The sequence below is a fragment of the Nelusetta ayraudi genome, unplaced genomic scaffold (genome assembly GCF_046127955.1).
Source record: "Nelusetta ayraudi isolate G7.1 ecotype Tasmania unplaced genomic scaffold, CSIRO-AGI_Nayr_v1 ptg000015l, whole genome shotgun sequence".
Classification (NCBI taxonomy): domain Eukaryota; kingdom Metazoa; phylum Chordata; class Actinopteri; order Tetraodontiformes; family Monacanthidae; genus Nelusetta; species Nelusetta ayraudi.
Genome location: NW_027466065.1, coordinates 751,001 through 767,350, shown reverse-complemented (window position 1 = coordinate 767,350; position 16,350 = coordinate 751,001). Strand labels below are relative to the sequence as shown.

At 45.1% G+C, this 16,350-nt stretch overlaps 1 protein-coding gene across 1 annotated transcript; it reads right to left on the bottom strand.

The window, feature by feature from the left end:
• Positions 1 to 1,055: 1,055 nt before the first annotated feature.
• On the bottom strand, positions 1,056 to 6,871 carry mbip (MAP3K12 binding inhibitory protein 1). The gene is made up of 9 exons (XM_076023192.1): positions 6,729 to 6,871; positions 6,031 to 6,147; positions 5,702 to 5,875; positions 4,992 to 5,088; positions 4,558 to 4,623; positions 4,019 to 4,177; positions 3,781 to 3,878; positions 1,541 to 1,579; positions 1,056 to 1,436 (listed from the first exon to the last, which is right to left on the bottom strand). The coding sequence occupies exons 1-9, from the start codon at positions 6,849 to 6,851 to the stop codon at positions 1,329 to 1,331; spliced, it is 981 nt and encodes a 326-aa protein (XP_075879307.1). The 5' UTR covers positions 6,852 to 6,871; the 3' UTR covers positions 1,056 to 1,328.
• Between the last annotated feature and the right edge of the window lie 9,479 nt (positions 6,872 to 16,350).

Here is a 16,350-nt window from a genome sequence, read left to right as displayed (position 1 = left end):
CGGTTTGTTTGCGATATGCTTTCTTACCACAAGATGCTACTCGATCTTACACGCTGGGCCTTTAAAGCAGTGCTTGGTTTTAGGTAGAGTGTGTAGGTAGGTAGGGTAGGTTCTCATTAGTGTGCAGCTTGAGTAGGACTCAGCTGTGGGTTGACCTCTCCTCCACATTCAATGGTGGGAGAGGATTTGGCCACGAGCAGACGCTGACTCAGAGAAACAGAAAGTTTTTACTTTCTTTAAACAAGAGAAACACAAAAATCACATCTGTCATCGACAGTATTGTTCAAGCCCTGGTCATGACACCTCGTATATCTGTAGGTTTAGTAACGCAAACGACACTTGAAACATCACGCTGAAAACTTGACACTCTTTTTCTAATCTAGGTAAGCAATTGCATGTAAAGTTCCTGTATTTAAAATCATAGTAAACTAGAAATAAAAAAATATCTAACCATTACCTGCTTGACATGTTTTAATCATCTTGCAATTTACACAAAAGCAGTGCAATATGCAATTGCTTGATCTTTAACCCGTATAAAGGTCATACTGTACTGCCCGGTACTGTTTACTTCATGTTCAGGGTTTCTGTCAATACATCACTTGATTGTGTAGCCAACAAGTCGCACGTCACGAGGACTTGTTACGCCAGCGTTGGAGGAAATAACCCATCCTAAACTAGAACTATTCAAAACTGAGAAATCAGTCCTGGCAGCACAGAGCCCTGAGATTCACTCACGGCAGTAGTAGTCAGAAAAAAACATAAAAATAAAATAAAGTAATTATCCCCTGAGCTGTATGCGAAAGCCTTTTATGAAGAAGTCACAGTGTCAAACGCAGCGGCGTCTCATTTAGTGCTGGTTTGTTGAGTCTCCGATATGTTTTCCAAACAGAGTTGCAGTAATCAGGTCATTTGCCATAATGACAACCATTAGGGGTGATCATCGTCACACAGCGGCAGTCAGGCACATAAATCAGGTGCTGTCTGAGACTCATCAGACACACGCGTGCGTGCGCACACACACAGGCAGCGTAGGGCGTTAAAGATGAAAAGATTGATCAGCCATGACAAATGAGTGTATTTATTTATTTTCAAAAAGGAGTAGCTTAAGCGACACAAAGGTGAAGGACCAGTTTGGACAATATGGAAGAAATTTTTTTTTACCAACGGCCATGTTTTAATGTTAACAGGACATTAACAGCAATATTTACAAACGATTCTCCCGACCAAATAAAAGAAAGTATTTCCGGTCGAAACGCAGCTTTTTAATGTACAGGGCGAAAAAAAAGCACTTGACGCTGGGTTTGCCTTGAACGCGGCGTCTTTCGCCGCTACATCGGGCTCTCGGTTCCATATCCAGACCCAAATTCATTGGCCCTCTTCAGCAGAGCCGCTTTGACGGCGCTGATCTTCTCATCCAGTTCTGTCAGGCTGCAGGCCTGAAGGACACGTTAAAGAGTGAAGGGGGTGAGGGGGGGGGGGATCAAAACTGGCTGAGCTGCACCAACAAAAGGCACTGAAAGGAAACAAAAGAGCCACTAACCTGAGCAGGAGATGTCTTTGGGCGCTTGTGCAGGTGACTCTACAAAGAAATGGGAAGAGGAAGGAGGAAAAAAATAAATAATACGTCGGCCCTTTTCTAATTAGAGGCTGCGATTTCTAAAACCAGTCTGAGCTTTGAGAAGCGCACTATTGAGACAATTCCAAGGCCTGTTTTATACAGCGACCCAGGCCGCCGCTCGCAGGAGCAGGAGCTGCCCTGCAGCCTGCGGCGCTTTGAAAATCTGCATCGTTCCGCCGCGCTATATGAATCCTGATTGCGCTTCGGATGCATAAATGCCGTCTGGAGAGGCGACATTTCCAGAGCAGAGCGGGCTTTGTCGTCCTGCTGGGGTTTTTTTTTTTTCATGCTTCTGCGTGAGCGACGTTGGCTTCCAGCTGCCAAAAAACAAACTGCTCTGAGAATGACGTCCTGAGCCCAGGCCGCACGACAACGACGCGGCGGTGATTGTTTATCTTCGAGATGCTGCCGCGTAATTTTGTTCGGAAAAGTCGTTTTTTCCCCCGACTGCCGCGTGAAACGGTGTTTGTAACATCACGGGCCAAATATGTACAGCGCTTCAGCTGTACCGCACCCCCCACCCCATCCCATCCCCCCTCCCCAACAAACTAACAGTATTTTTCAGAAATTGCAGAGTGGGGGAGGAGGGGGGTAAAGGAAAAAAAAAAGTGGTACTCTGAATATAAAAGACCCCATCAGTTTATTCAAAGACACTCAACATCTCTTGCTCTCCTCACGCGCGCTCTAAAAAAAAGAAAGGTGGGGGTTTGGGGGGGTGGGAGAGCGTGCAGCCAGTCAAAGGCAGCTGGAGAGCAGCGTTCTCACAGAAGCAGCATGCGGTGTGAGAAATACCAGTGTGAAGAGACATGCAGCGTCTTAAGCACACTTACTCAGATCGCTAAACACACGCCGGACAGACTCCTTCAGGATGGGAAATTAGAGTGTGCGCGGCGACGGCGGCCGACGCCGACTGTGTTGTGAAAGTCTGTCAGGTTGGAGATGCAGTCCGACAAATTACCTCCCGCCATATTTTCCAGCCTGCGCTCCTTTCTGAAGGCAGGCTGCAGCGGAGAGTCGTCGCTAGCTTAATAGGGGCTTTCTGCGCAGGCATGAAAGTAGAAAAAACAAAACCTATATATATCTATATATCTATAGATATATATATAGTCAAAAGTTGGACACACCCTATGAATTTAATTTCTTTTCTTTCATTCTCATCACTCTTGACATTGCAGTTTCTCAACTGAAGGCATCAAAACTACGTATGAACACACATGGAATTATGTAGGAAACAACAAAAGTGTAACTTAACCCAAACACGTTTTATATTTAAATTCTTCAGATTAGCCAGCTTTCATGAAAAGCATGTTTAGAGTTATTTAACGTGTTTTTCTTTGCTGCATAATTACATATATGTTGCTCATATCTTTGATGTCTTCAGCATCTATCTGCAGTGTAGAAAGTTGTAAAGATAAAAATAAAAAAGAATTGCATGAGAAGGTGTGTCCAAACTTTGGACTGGTAGTATGTATATATGAAAAAAACAAGTGTTGCATTTTTGATTTAAAAAGCTTGAGTGTGAGTGGAGAAGGGGAGCGCGTCTCTCGAGTATCGCACACAGAGTTCACTCTGTGCGAAGGTGAGGTGTTAAAAATAATTCTGCCCACGGGAGATTAATATTCTGTTCTGCCAAATAAAGCGTAGAAACGCGTTAAATTCCACATCCGGCCTGAATATGTGCTCCTGGCCACAAAAGTCACTCCGTTCATGCTGTTGTGTATATATCTGCGCTACAATTTGCACCGTGGAATTTCACTTGTCTTGAATTTAACTTGCTGGGTCTCAGTGCAGGCGATTGAGGCTGAGTAGCGCAAGCCCATGGCCTCAGCAACTAAAGATTTAAATAAGTAACCTGTGAAGAAAGTGAAAATATAACGATCCCACTACAAGTGGAGCTATTATGATGAGAAATGCTGCAGCAAGGAAGAAACATGCTAACAAGTGACCGCCTCTGGTGTTCGGCAGCTTTGGGAGGTTGAATGACGAAGACAAAGCAACAGAAATGTTCTTGAAGGCGCAAATAGACCAACAACATACTTGCAACAGCAATTTGTACACTGTTGAAATAGACAACAGGCCTATAATATCCTAATGTGTCTGAATCTTTTTTTTCTCTCTCTCTCTCTCTTTTTTTTTTAGCATTTCAACACGCTAATACTTACCGTGGACTGGAAGTACTCTGGCGAAAGTCCCTCCAGCTCCAGGATGCGATCCTCCAGCTTCTTCAGTCTCTGGTAGACACTGAGGGGAACTGGACCAGCTGTGGGATAAAGAATACAGTTTTCAATACACGACCAGCAGCCTGAATGTTGCAAGTGAGTAGCTGATGAACTGCACTGGAGAGGTACTGCTGTGCTTCCACTGACAGACACAGCGATGTTTATATCCGAGTCTTCTGACCTTCTGGGAGTTTGAGATGAGTTTCGATGTTTTGCAGTCGCTCCTCTATGGCCGTGTTCCCACAGTGCCTGGCCGTCGGCCCCACCTGCTGCTCCCCGGCTGCTCCCTGACCTCCCCCGCCACGAGTCTGCGGCCCGTAAGTGTTTACCACCCGCGTCACTAATCGGCAGAAGAGGCAAGAAAATAAAAGCAAGAGATCAGCATGCAGTGCAGCGAGAGCGTCTAAGGCTACGTGTGAATGTTCAGGTGCGCTGAGGGGTCCTTGAAAAAGCCTGATGGTAAAACTTATTCGCGCAAGAAAGAAAATCTCTAAAAAATGTCTTAAAAAGAGGTTTTAGTCATTTCAAATGCAGCTTTACTGTACCACAGTGTGACATTTTGATTTTAATTGTGCCAATTACACCAAAAATTACAAATCAACATTTCCTCCCATGACTTTTTCAAAATGCTGCAGGGTAATTTAAAATTGATGCTTACAGTTTATAGAATAAAGCGGCTGAGAAATGTCACTTTGACATTTGTAGCAAATATTTTCTTACCTTTCACGTGGCTTTTGAAACCCGGGTAAGGGGTGAAAACAGCATCTGTTCTGGCACAGCTGTTCTCTGCAGAGCAGAAGAAAAAAAAAAAAATCAATGCAACTCAGGCTTTAATTTCAACTGAATTGTGGATCCCCCCCCTTTTTTTTGATATCCAAAAATTTCGCCAATTACCGTTAATGTCTCCCGATGTGTATAATTGGTGTATCACAGCGGCTTCGCATTTAAACAGCTCGCCTGTCTAATGTTTTTCTGGAGCGAGCCGGTTGCTTTTAGAGGCCGAGTGTGTTAGCTACTTCAGCTCCACTCTTGGAGCAGTTCAGCCTGACCTCTCGCCTGTGGAAATCAGCTCTCTCCCAAACATTGGCAATTTGTGTGCAGGCTCCCCCCCACCCCCACCCCTCCGACCCTCCCCAGCCTCTTCCCATTCTCACCCTGATTGCAGTCGATCACGTTGCAAAACTCGCGCACATTGTTTTCATTGATCTCCATCTGCTTGCGCTCCATAAATGCAGATATTCTCCGTTCAATCTGGGGGGGTTAATAATAATGGATAGACACAGATGGTAAGAGACAATGGATTGGTGAGCAACTGATAGATGTCAAGAAGGAAGTAAGGGTTGATTTTTTTTTTTTTTTTATGTCGGGGTGGGGCGCCAGTCTAATGAGATGCAGCAATCTATGCACGACAAGGAGTGTGAAATACAGTCGACAATTATTCCAGGTAGCCCCCCAAAAAACTGAAATTGCCCGCCATCATTGCATGATGGAACATGAATACTGTTTGCTTGCCTACCAAAATAAATGCACAACAGAATGGGGCCTCTTGTCCTTCATCCACATGCAATCTCACAGTAATGAGCATCCACTTCATAATCCATCAAGGACCTGGCCCTCTCTCAAAGCCCTCCAGCAATGTGGTCCGTTCTACCCGACCACGGCGCTGAAGAACCCCCTTATTCGTCGCTGAACTCGGCTTATCAGATCTCCATCAAGCGTCTCTCTCTCTGCCGCGGCACGTCGTGCTCACATAGTCGGGAGCAATTACTTATGATTATTCATTTGCTTGACAGCGAGTAGAAGAGGCGCCCTGAAAAAGTCTCACTCGCAGGAACAGCTGACGGAGGCGCCGGCTGGGACCCACCTCTGACTTCCTGGCTGTGATCTGAACCATGACGTCATCGGCCACCGTCTTGCTCTCCGCTGCCTCTGAGCTTGGCGGCCGGGGCGCAGGCGCAGTCGAGGGGTTGGCGGTTTTGTCTGCGCCGCTGTCTTTTGCAGCGGCATTAATGAGGGACTTGAGGCTCTCTGAAACAGCCTTTGTAAACACAGCAGGGAAAAAAATGACATTGCGCCAGAAAATAAAACAAGCGTCCCGCATCAAAACAGACAATAATGCATTCACAAATGATTTACTACCCAAGGCTGAACCATTTTAAGCCGTAGAATGTCAAAATCTTACAGCCCCTTTACCTGGAGTTTAGTGATGTGCTCCTGCAGACAGGCGTGCACGCTGGCGTCTGGAGACGAGGGCAGGTCCAGGGCGTTCACGTTGACTTCTATTCTGAGTGCCGCGTCGTTTACCTTGAGCTGGATTTCAGAAACCGGGTTAAGAGGTTTGAATGATCAAACAGAACACACAATACCGCACAGAGTCACAGCAGAGGCTACTCGAGTGAACCTTTTTTGATTTGTGGAGTCCTAAACAACACTGATTTTGTAAACTGTATCAACAGTATTTCTTTATATGCCGTGGCAAAAATGTAATTACGACTAGCGTTACAATCAGCCAGATATTGATCGAAGAGGGGAGTTATGTTGCCATGAAATGAAGCGGCAAATCTCAGTGATGAGCGACACACACACTGTGCTCAAAACATCAATATTGCGAGACTGCATGATTTCATTAAAAGGAGACGTCGTTCCAAACAGCTTATTGGATATCAGCTGTTTCCCGTTTAACTACGTGTGGCCACAAGGCAAAGAAAGTTTAGTATCGCTGTTGAGGCTGAGGAATCGCTTAAAAAACATCGATGTGTTGAACGTGTTGACGGCACATCCTCCGGGTGGCAGCGAGAGCAGCGCCGGGATGCTAAAAACATTAGCATGTGCTAAGTGGCCGAAGCCGGCAAAAAGAACACGGGACTTTCCGGCCACGTGGCTCAACCAACCTCTTTGCCGAAGTCTGCGAGCAGCTTCAGCGTTGCGCACACGCACTCTCGGTAGCTGGACATTTTGTTGAATTCATTAGCAGGAGCGCGACTCCCGTCCTGCTTCATTGTCTCCGCCATCATTGCTCTGCGTCACCGCGAGGCCGTGCGCTGATTGGTGGGACTGGGAACGAGTCTGCGTCTGCGCAGTAGATCAGCCATAGAGCGCGGATGCGCTTCAGAATTGTGGAGAAGGAGAACAGAGGCTGCAGTATGTCAAATAATTGCCACCCTTCTAGGACTTTATTCTAAAATGTCGTCAAAATCTTTGATATATATATATATAAAAGACACCGTAATTTTAATGTAATGATAGCAATGTTGTTTTCTTATTAAATATTTTCTGTTGTGTCAGGGCAGGTTTCCTTATGTATTTATGTATGTATTATTTGAGTGTATTTATATGTTTGTACATTTTTTTTTAAATCAATGTACACTCAGCTCATAATCATAATCAATTTATTCGTTATTTAGATTTTTTTACTCAGCTTATGTTATTACATTTTTTATTCACTTGTTTTATGGAGTGTATACAACTAGGAAAATAAATAAGGAAAAAAATTGATGATGAAAAAAATAAATAAAAACAACACTTCTTCCCTTTAATATTATTATGCATCATTTGTTTCCAGACTGACAGCAACAAAAGCATAACATACGACCCCTAATGATGTACATTCCACTTTCTATCTATCTGCAGCCAGAAGCAACAATCAGACGAGGTTACCTGCAGAGTGGGTCGACTCAAAAGGGAGATTTGTAGCCACATTTAACTTCTCCATCACTCACTTTTCAAACACGGCAAGAATGGTCTTTCAGCTGCAGGAACACTGTCTGTCAGAGCTTCGGTGCATTTTTCTGCAGGGCACTAGGATGGGAACCTGGCGACAATGCCGTATTTTTCCAAGTTGAGTGACTGTGGGAAAATCTCCCTCCTCCATTCAGACATTTTTCCCTTCTTTTCATATGATAGGGAGAGAGTCTGATGAAGGATACAACAGAAAAAGAACAATTGCAGGCGGCAAGAAAGCACAAGCACTCACAGCTCAATAATGCTCTGTATAAGGGTTAATCATTTTAGGAAGGGGTCTGAAGACAAGCCTTTTTAGTTTAATTCATCAACTGGGTTGATCTCCCCTCCCCTAAAACACGAATGCTTGCACGTGCGCGCGCGCACACACACACACACACACACACACACACACACACACACACACACACACACACACACACACACTCACACACACTCCCCTAACACAGGAAGGGAACTGTAACACTTGACATGCTGAGCCATAGCTGAATGTTCCCACAGAGTAAGAGTGCTGGAAAAAAAAAAATTCCAACTGCTCATTTAATTTGTCGCAGACTCAAGAGCAGTTGCTGTTATTCACAGGTCTTTAACTGGCAGGAATTATTATTTACATTATTACTAAAGATTGGATATTGTCATATTAATGATCAGAACCCATAATGCAGGGTTATGTCTGTGTGTTTTTTCCACAAAGACCTCGCTATAATAAATAATATTAGGGCTAAAAAGCAATGTTTGTTTTTTTGTAAAACAAACAGTAAAAATTGAGAGAGTTTTCATTGTAAAGAAAGCTGTTTTAGTTTGCAGACAGTGAAAATTAGTTAGTGTCTCCATTCTCACTTTAAGAGGGAAGCTTCAAAACCGCACCACTGACTTTAAATTGAACTTGCTATTGAGTATTAGCTTTCAAAGAGACCAAAATCCTGCCTGTCCTGCAGGCAGTTCATAGGCTAGCGTATGTTGCTCGTGTTAACAATCCTTGGTCTTGCAAATTATTTTATGCATTGCCTTCGAATCAAGGTTTTTACGTACTTATAATTTCTCTTTTGGCGCTTGTGTGGGCCTTGTCAGCATTTCACTGCAATACAAGACTTCACTACAGAGGGAAAGGTTATTGCTTAAAACCTCTTCTGGCGCTGAAGAGCATTAATGATATGGGCAGAGCAGTAAGGATCCTTGTAAAGTTATTAACTGGCTTTCACCGCCGCACACTGCTGCACAGCTACACTTCCCAATAGGGAGTGAGAAAATGCAAGGCTGCCAACACTTGACTACTTATCAAAGAGATCAGAGAGGTCAGAGTGTACCACGGGTTGGAAAAATGCAAAACTGCCGAACGTAAAGATGGCGGAGCACGCGAGCAGGAGCAGTCAATTCCTTAAAAGGTAATTGACGCCCCTTAACTTCTAGAGTCCTCCTGGTTCTTGTGATGGGAGTTCCAGGTCACGATCCAGACCATGCGGCTCAGCGGCAAAAGACAGAGTTAAGGTGAGGGGAGGAGAGAAAGGAGAAAAATGAAAAAAGTTGGGGTTAGAAAGGGGAGTGGTTAGAAAGAGGGTGACGGTTTGGGTTAGGGTAATAGTTTCGGTTGGGGTTATGGTTTGGGCTAGGGTAATAGAGTTGGGGCTAGGATTGGGGTTTAGATTAGGCTTACAGTTACGGTTGGAGTTTGGGTTACAGTTGGGGTTTAGGGTTGAGGTTAGAAATTACAGTAACGTGGCCCTGTAGTGATGCTGGTTCGAATCCTGCCATTGATCCGTGACTGAAGCACATCAACTTGGTGGGAGTTTTTATTGCAGGGGTTTGTAGTTAACTATTTTTTTCCTCCGGCTGAGCCTTTCCTGCAGCTGAAACAGCGGAGTGCAGTGAGTGGTTGAGTCACTCAGCAGTCGCTCGCTGAGAGGCTGCATGTTGATAGTCGCCTTGTTATTCCTTCCTCAGTCAGGGCCTTGAGGACAAGCTCGAGACCCGGCCTTCTGCCAGCGCCAGACAAGCTGATGGAGACATAGCCTGCTGGTGATGCATAATAATGACGATAAAAACTTTACAGTTGGTTTGCATGTTTATGTGCGGGTGGACTTTTTAAAAGTAATTCTTTTATTGACTGTGAAGTTGCGTATTCCCATCGTTGCAAAGCTGACACAGCGGACGCCACTCGCTGTGAGGGAGACACGTTTAACAAACTCTGCAAACGAGCTAGTTTTGAATCTGACATGTGGAAACACTGGGTTTTTCCAAAGAAATTATTTCCTTGTTTGGTAAATCAAGAATAGAATAGATGAAATCTTTGTTTGTTCCACATGGGGAAATTGAACCACCCTCTTACAATAAAAAAAAATGAGCCAAATATAGTGTATGTGATATTTATTAATCATTTCCCACAAAAAGATAATGACAATAGTTTGATAACATACAAATGATAGAATGCATCACATAATTTTTTTTATTCAATCTTGCAACAAAATAGGATAAGATGGGCATTTATCAACATGCCTTTGTGACTTGTAGGTAATTTTAAACCTAATTAGGACCAAATTACTCCTGAATTATTTCACACTCTTGACGTAGGCCATTATCCTCCAGGCTATTTTACCGCAGCTGAATCAGACCAAAAAAAAAGAAGAAGAAAAAAAAAAGGATTTGCTCCAGTATTTTAAGAAGGAACATCTCCACCCCGGATTTTAGTCATTCCTTTCAAAATAAACTTAAATATTTGCAGTTCTTACCAAGATTTTTTTGCACCTTGAGGTTTTGATTTCTTTGCAACACTCGTACATAAAGTCTTGGCCACAGTGGTCGAAGAGCCAATCAGGGTTGCTGCTTGCCTGGAATGGTATTTTCATCATACAAAGATTAAGACAGACGCTGTCAGGCTACCTGTATGCTATGTTTTACTAACACACACACTCACAAAAAAACAAAAAAAACAGATGCCTTTTTCTCGCCATAGCATTTTGAATGCGTCTCCTGCACACGCACCGCATTACCGCCCTCCCCCTCCCACCTCCTGCCACCCCCAGCCCTCACTTCATGACACCGTCCCTGCCCCCACCGTCGTCAGTCGGCTGCACCTGTCACCTGCGGGCCTCCGACTACATTCAGGATCAATTTACATAACCTCATTTAGCAGTTCACAAATCAGAGCCATTAAGAGCTGCTAACAGGAACCGAGGGTTCTAATTTACCTTCCCTTTCACAGTGGGAAAATTGTGCAGTTCAGGCCTGCAAATAAAGATTCAGGTCTTGGCTTTGATTGTTGATTGTGATGGTAAATGTACAGATGATTAGAACACCCCCCACCCCCCACCCCCCACCCCCCGCTTCCCCTCCCCTCCCTCCCCTCCACACCCCAACCCTCCTGACACACACACACACACACACACACACACACACACACACACACACGCACACACTTTGTATTGATTTCCTGCCAAAAGGCAGCAGCCATCGGTCCTGCACTGGGGGACCCACCGGGGGGGAGGTGAGCGCCAGCGGATTCTGCAGCAGCCGTTGATATGCGTTGATTTATGTGGCTGCTCAAAGTGTGCGGATTGTGTGCAGGTCCAAGCGAACTGCAAAAAGGCAGCGCGCGTTTCAACATCGTGCTCAAATCCCGCAGCCACTAAAGTCATGACGTCCGACACAACGTGAGCCCACAATGTCAAACTTTCTCCTGTGTGACAGCCAGACAGACGGACAGACACTTTGGGAGTTTTTTTCTTGCGGCCTCGGATGCCTTTACTTCCCATTTGTTGCAATAAAACAAGAACAATTGATTGTGCCGTGAGTGGTTGTAGTCAAGAGCAAAAAAATGGGGGAATAATTTCCAATCTGCATTCATTTTGGGAAAGAGGGGAGTCGCAGAACAAAGAGGCCGATTCAAATTTTCACTTGTTTGCCTCTACAACTTTATGCATTGTCTATTTTTTGGGGTGAGGTGCTGGCGGTGGAGCCAAGTGGGGTAGCACATTTTTTAATTAATGGAACAAATCAGCGCTCTTCTCACTGGTGTTCCAGACGCATATGTTTGCACTCGAGGCTGCGGCATGGGGAGGAGGAGGAGGCTCGACACGAGATGCGCGCAGGCGGCCGCCCACAGGTTTTGTCTGCCGGCGTTGTAAAAACCTGATTGCATAACATCAGTTCATCAGCAGGCAGATGATAAGAGGCGCCGTGACGGCGGGCCCACCGAGTTGGCTGGCAAGGTTTTTTTTCGAGGCAGAGACGCAGACGCGGCGCGCTGACTGCGTGCGGACGGGACAGGAGGTGCGGATGGAGGAGGGTCAAGTCGCAAGGATGGGCGGCGGGGGGCGAAGATGAAAATAAAAATGTTTATGAGGCGCTTCGTTAAAGTGGCCCTGCATGTCCTTCCTCTGTCCGGCTTGTTTCAGTTGTTTTCACTTGAAGATAATTTATTACAAGTGTGCAGAGCAGGTCTGTGTGGGGGTTGGGATTTAGCAGAATGGTGCTTGAAAATGCTATAGCAACCAACAAGAGGTTGTGGGCTTCTGGTGAAAGCAACTGTGATTGTGTAGAAAAGAGAAAGAGAGAGGGAGAGGGAGAGATAGTGAAAAAGCCTTTATTTTTGACACAACTCCTGGATATATTTTTTATTTTATGAATATATGTAAATGTAATTCTTAAGCAAGTTAAATAGACAAATGTTGAAAAGTTATTTCAATAGAACAAGATATTGGGCATTGAAAGCCCCATTGTTACACCCATTTTAAAATTAAAATCTTTATTTTCAGCCCAGACCCCAGTAGAGCCGCCTTGTGTGATAGAACAGATGACTTAACCCTCTGTTTACAACCTCCTGCAAGTTCCGGGAGGGGACGAAAATGAGGCGACCGTGAGAAATCTCCTAAAGCACAAGGAGGCGAGAGGAGGCAGCGGCACCCTTTGTGACGTCACAGTGGGCCTTTTAAAATACTTCTTTATGGTTATCATTATTTTAAAACGGACTCGAGTCGAGGTGCAGTTTAGTCAAGTTGCAGGTGGACTTGTTAGCCAGACAGACAGCGAGAGCCGCAGATGTCTTCCGACTCGCTTTGGCTGTGAGTCTGTCTGAGAACCTGAAGGCGGTGGCGGCGGCGGAGGGGGAGTCCTGGACCCCGGCCAGTGTCTTGTCCATCACCGCGTCACAAAAAGAACACAGGGAGACTTCTGTTGTGGCCGTGTTGCCTGGACAGATTAGCTATAATGAACAAGTAATTAATGGAAATAGACTCCACGGTGTCAAAGCAAACAACTATTCTAATTGATTTGCATCCCTCCCCCTCTTTTTTTTTTTTTTCTTAAAGCCGAGTGGAGGGGGTTGTGTTGGGGGCGAGGGGGGACGCCCAGATTCCCTTTCTGTCAGGCGTCTCTATTGATCACCCTCCGTGTGTATCGCTCCGCATGTGTTTTCCTTCATTTGGAGATAACGGGTTCCTGACGACTCCCATCCCGGGGTTTAATGTTGCTTAATGTCTACTTTGTTCCCGTGTCATGTCGGAGGGCAGTGGGGGAATAATGAGAGGGTGGGTGGGCCGTGATTGGCCCTGTAGTGAGGCGGCCGCGGTTTTTGGGAGGTGTAGGGGGGTAGGGGGCACCGGCTGCAAGGAGATCAGTGGAGGGGTTAGAAAAGCAGAGCCTTCGGAGGCGGTTTTGGGAGTGGGGGGGCACAGCATGTGGTCTCCGAGTCAGATTCTCTCTCACTTTACGCCTCCTGTTTTCTGTTAAACTGCCGCCCCCGACCCTTCCACCCCATCACCCCCACCCCTGTGCCTTTTTTAAAAAAAATATTATTATTATTATTGAGCTGCCCGTCAGCAAATCGCTTCCTATTGGAGCCCCTTTTTTTTCCTTTTTTTTCCCTCACCAGTTAAGAAGTCTTTAACATAAATGCGCCACGGTGCGGCACGCAGGCACGCTCCTCCGGGATTAAGACGTAAACCCTTATTCCGTTGATTTCCGTTCATTTGGCCCCCGTCAACTGACCAAGCGACGGGGGAGGGGGGGTGAAAAGTGGGGGGAAAAAAAGAAAGAAAGAAAGGAACCGCAGCGAGGCTGCGTCCTACTGAGCAATTGAGCTCGCCGGAATGGCGCACAGTGACAATTGGCCTAGAAAAGGGAGAAAGTGCGGCGTGCGCGCGACGGCGAGGCAGAATTGCACGTTAGCTAATTGTTAATTGAAGCGGCTGGCGGCGGCTAATTACGCCGGTGCTGCCGAGCCATTTGCATGATGGACCAGCCACCTGCCTGAAGGCACTGCCAGGGCAAACGATGTAATTACTGAACAGCAGTGGGGCAATTTTTGACTGTCGCCCCCTTTGTGTCACATGAATTCCTCGTAATGACATATTTCATTAAAGGGCGTTGGGGGGGAGGGGATATCACCCCTCCCGCACCCGGACAAAGCGTGCGAGTCTCAACAGGTCCTAATCTGCAGCAGCTATTTAACATCCACCTTTAACCAGTGTTGCTGTCGGCCACTACGTGGCTATGTGGACCTCATCAGTCAGAGCCAAGGCCTCTCGCTCACACTCTCTCTCTCTCTCTCTCTCTCTCTCTCTCTCTCTCTCTCTCTCGGCTCAAGCCACACTCTCGTCTCCCTCCTCGGGATAAAATGGACCCCCCTCCTTTTTTTTTCCTTCAAGTGATTGGGGCCTGAACTCATTAAGCTGTCAAATAATGCCCAGGCTTGATTGCTTATTGTCAGGACGTGTAACTTTTCCCCCTTAAATACACCTGGACCAAACGGATAAAAGTTGTTGTATTGAAGATCGTATTTAATATTTGTTTAAAAAAAGAAAGAGAGAAATCCATTCATGGTTAGTCATTTATATATATTTTTTAAATTGTAGATGCTTATTGTTCCTTTAAAAGAAACACAAAATAAAAGTTACTTAAAAAAAAAAAGTAGGCAACTGCTGAATGTGGCTGAATTTAGCTTACAAATATAAATAATACACCCCAAAAAATATTCTTAGATACAAGAGATACAATTTTTGTAATTGGCAATTTACTTTTCCTACATTTACACACTACGTTTAAATGCACCCTTCACCTTTACGGGATGGCTAATTCATTTGAATTGACATGCTGTGTAGATGTGAAAAGGGGGATAGCCTCGGACTATTCAGGCCTTCATTAAATGGAGAAGTGATTGGTGGCGGCCGGCGGCGAGCAGCAGCACTGGGGTCGGCGTGGAGGGTCTGAGGTTAAAGGGGTTAGTGATGGCTCGTTGCTCTCTAAAGGACCCCCGCTGCTACTGTACACAGACATGACAACTCAGCTGTGAGCGTTCAATTGCTTTGCTTGGCGCGCGCGCACACTCACACACACACACACACACACACACACACACACACACACACACACACACACGCACGCACGCACAGCACGATCTCTCAAATTCCTGTTCTTGTGAGGATTCAGGGGTGCCTCTGTCTGCGGATGTTTTTGTGTGCGCTAATCTTTCACGCGTAAAGTCGCGGCCTGTACGTGGAATTGTAGGAAAACTTGTCATGTGATTTGATTTGATTTGCAAAATTGTTGCCTTTTCTGAAGAAACCCCCCCCCCAAAAAAAAAACAAGACAAGTTAGGTTTGAGAAAGAAACTCTATATTCTCTATCTGGCTTTCTTTGATGTGTGTAAGGAAAACTTTGAATTAAAATAAGATTGGTTTTTAGTGCTGGGTTAATCTGAAGTGGTCTAATCTCTAAGAAGAATGTTTTTTTTTTTTTTAACTAGGGTCTGTGAACATACTTTAGGGTGCTATTGCTCTGTATTATACTTGTAAAGCCATAATTCCAGTCACCCGAAGCTGGACTTCAAAGAAAGAAACCCACCAATAAGGACAATCTGCTTCCCTCGTCACTCCGAACTAATGTTGGATTTTGAAGTAATTCTAGTTTGAAGATGGACTTAAAGCGTATCAGAGACATGCGACAACAGACACACTTAACTGGATGATGATAATATAAGCACTTGTATTAATTGGACAGAACCGGGAATGCTCTTCATTAATGTGATAAGAGAGCCAATCAGCGACCAACTCGAATGGTTTTGAGTTGAACGCTGAGGATGGGCGCCGTCTCACAGAACACATGAGAATTTGACACTGTGGATGATAAATGTGTCCAAAATACCGCCCTTGCCATTTGCGAGGTCTCGTCCAATCAATGCATACATACAATACATTGCGGTTGTCAAGTTGTTCACAGTGAATTCCTCACAGCATGTTACAGATACTTTGACTTGAGAACCTTGTCCTTATACGGTCTAATTGTTTGATGAAGGTGCTAGCTTGCTCTTTTAAGAAAAGACATTCCAAGAGTGTTGAGATGTGGATATTCCTGCTACTTCAAGAGAATAATTGTACTTTCAAATCCACTTTCTGCTTTATTTTCACAAGTAGATGTCAAGATTGAGATCAAGGTGACTGGCAGGTTCTACCAGGAGAAGTAATCACCTTGAGGTTTTTGGGTTGTTTTTTTCTCGTAGACTTGCTCTTATTCCAAGCTGTGTGATCTCCAAAAAATAAGACTTAAACCTTTAACCTGGAACCCGATAATAATGTGAATTATCTACAAAAATACTGACAATGCCTGTTATTCTTCACAACTTGTAGCCAAGGACTCACTTTAGGAAACATGAGGTGCCACAGGGACCAGTTCTTGGAGCACTTATGTTCCGGTCTTTGAATGCTTGTTGCCCTCCTCCGCTCGCTAAGCCTGCGCAGGCTGACCCATTTTCACAATTAGACTTGTTTGACTTGCTTGAAA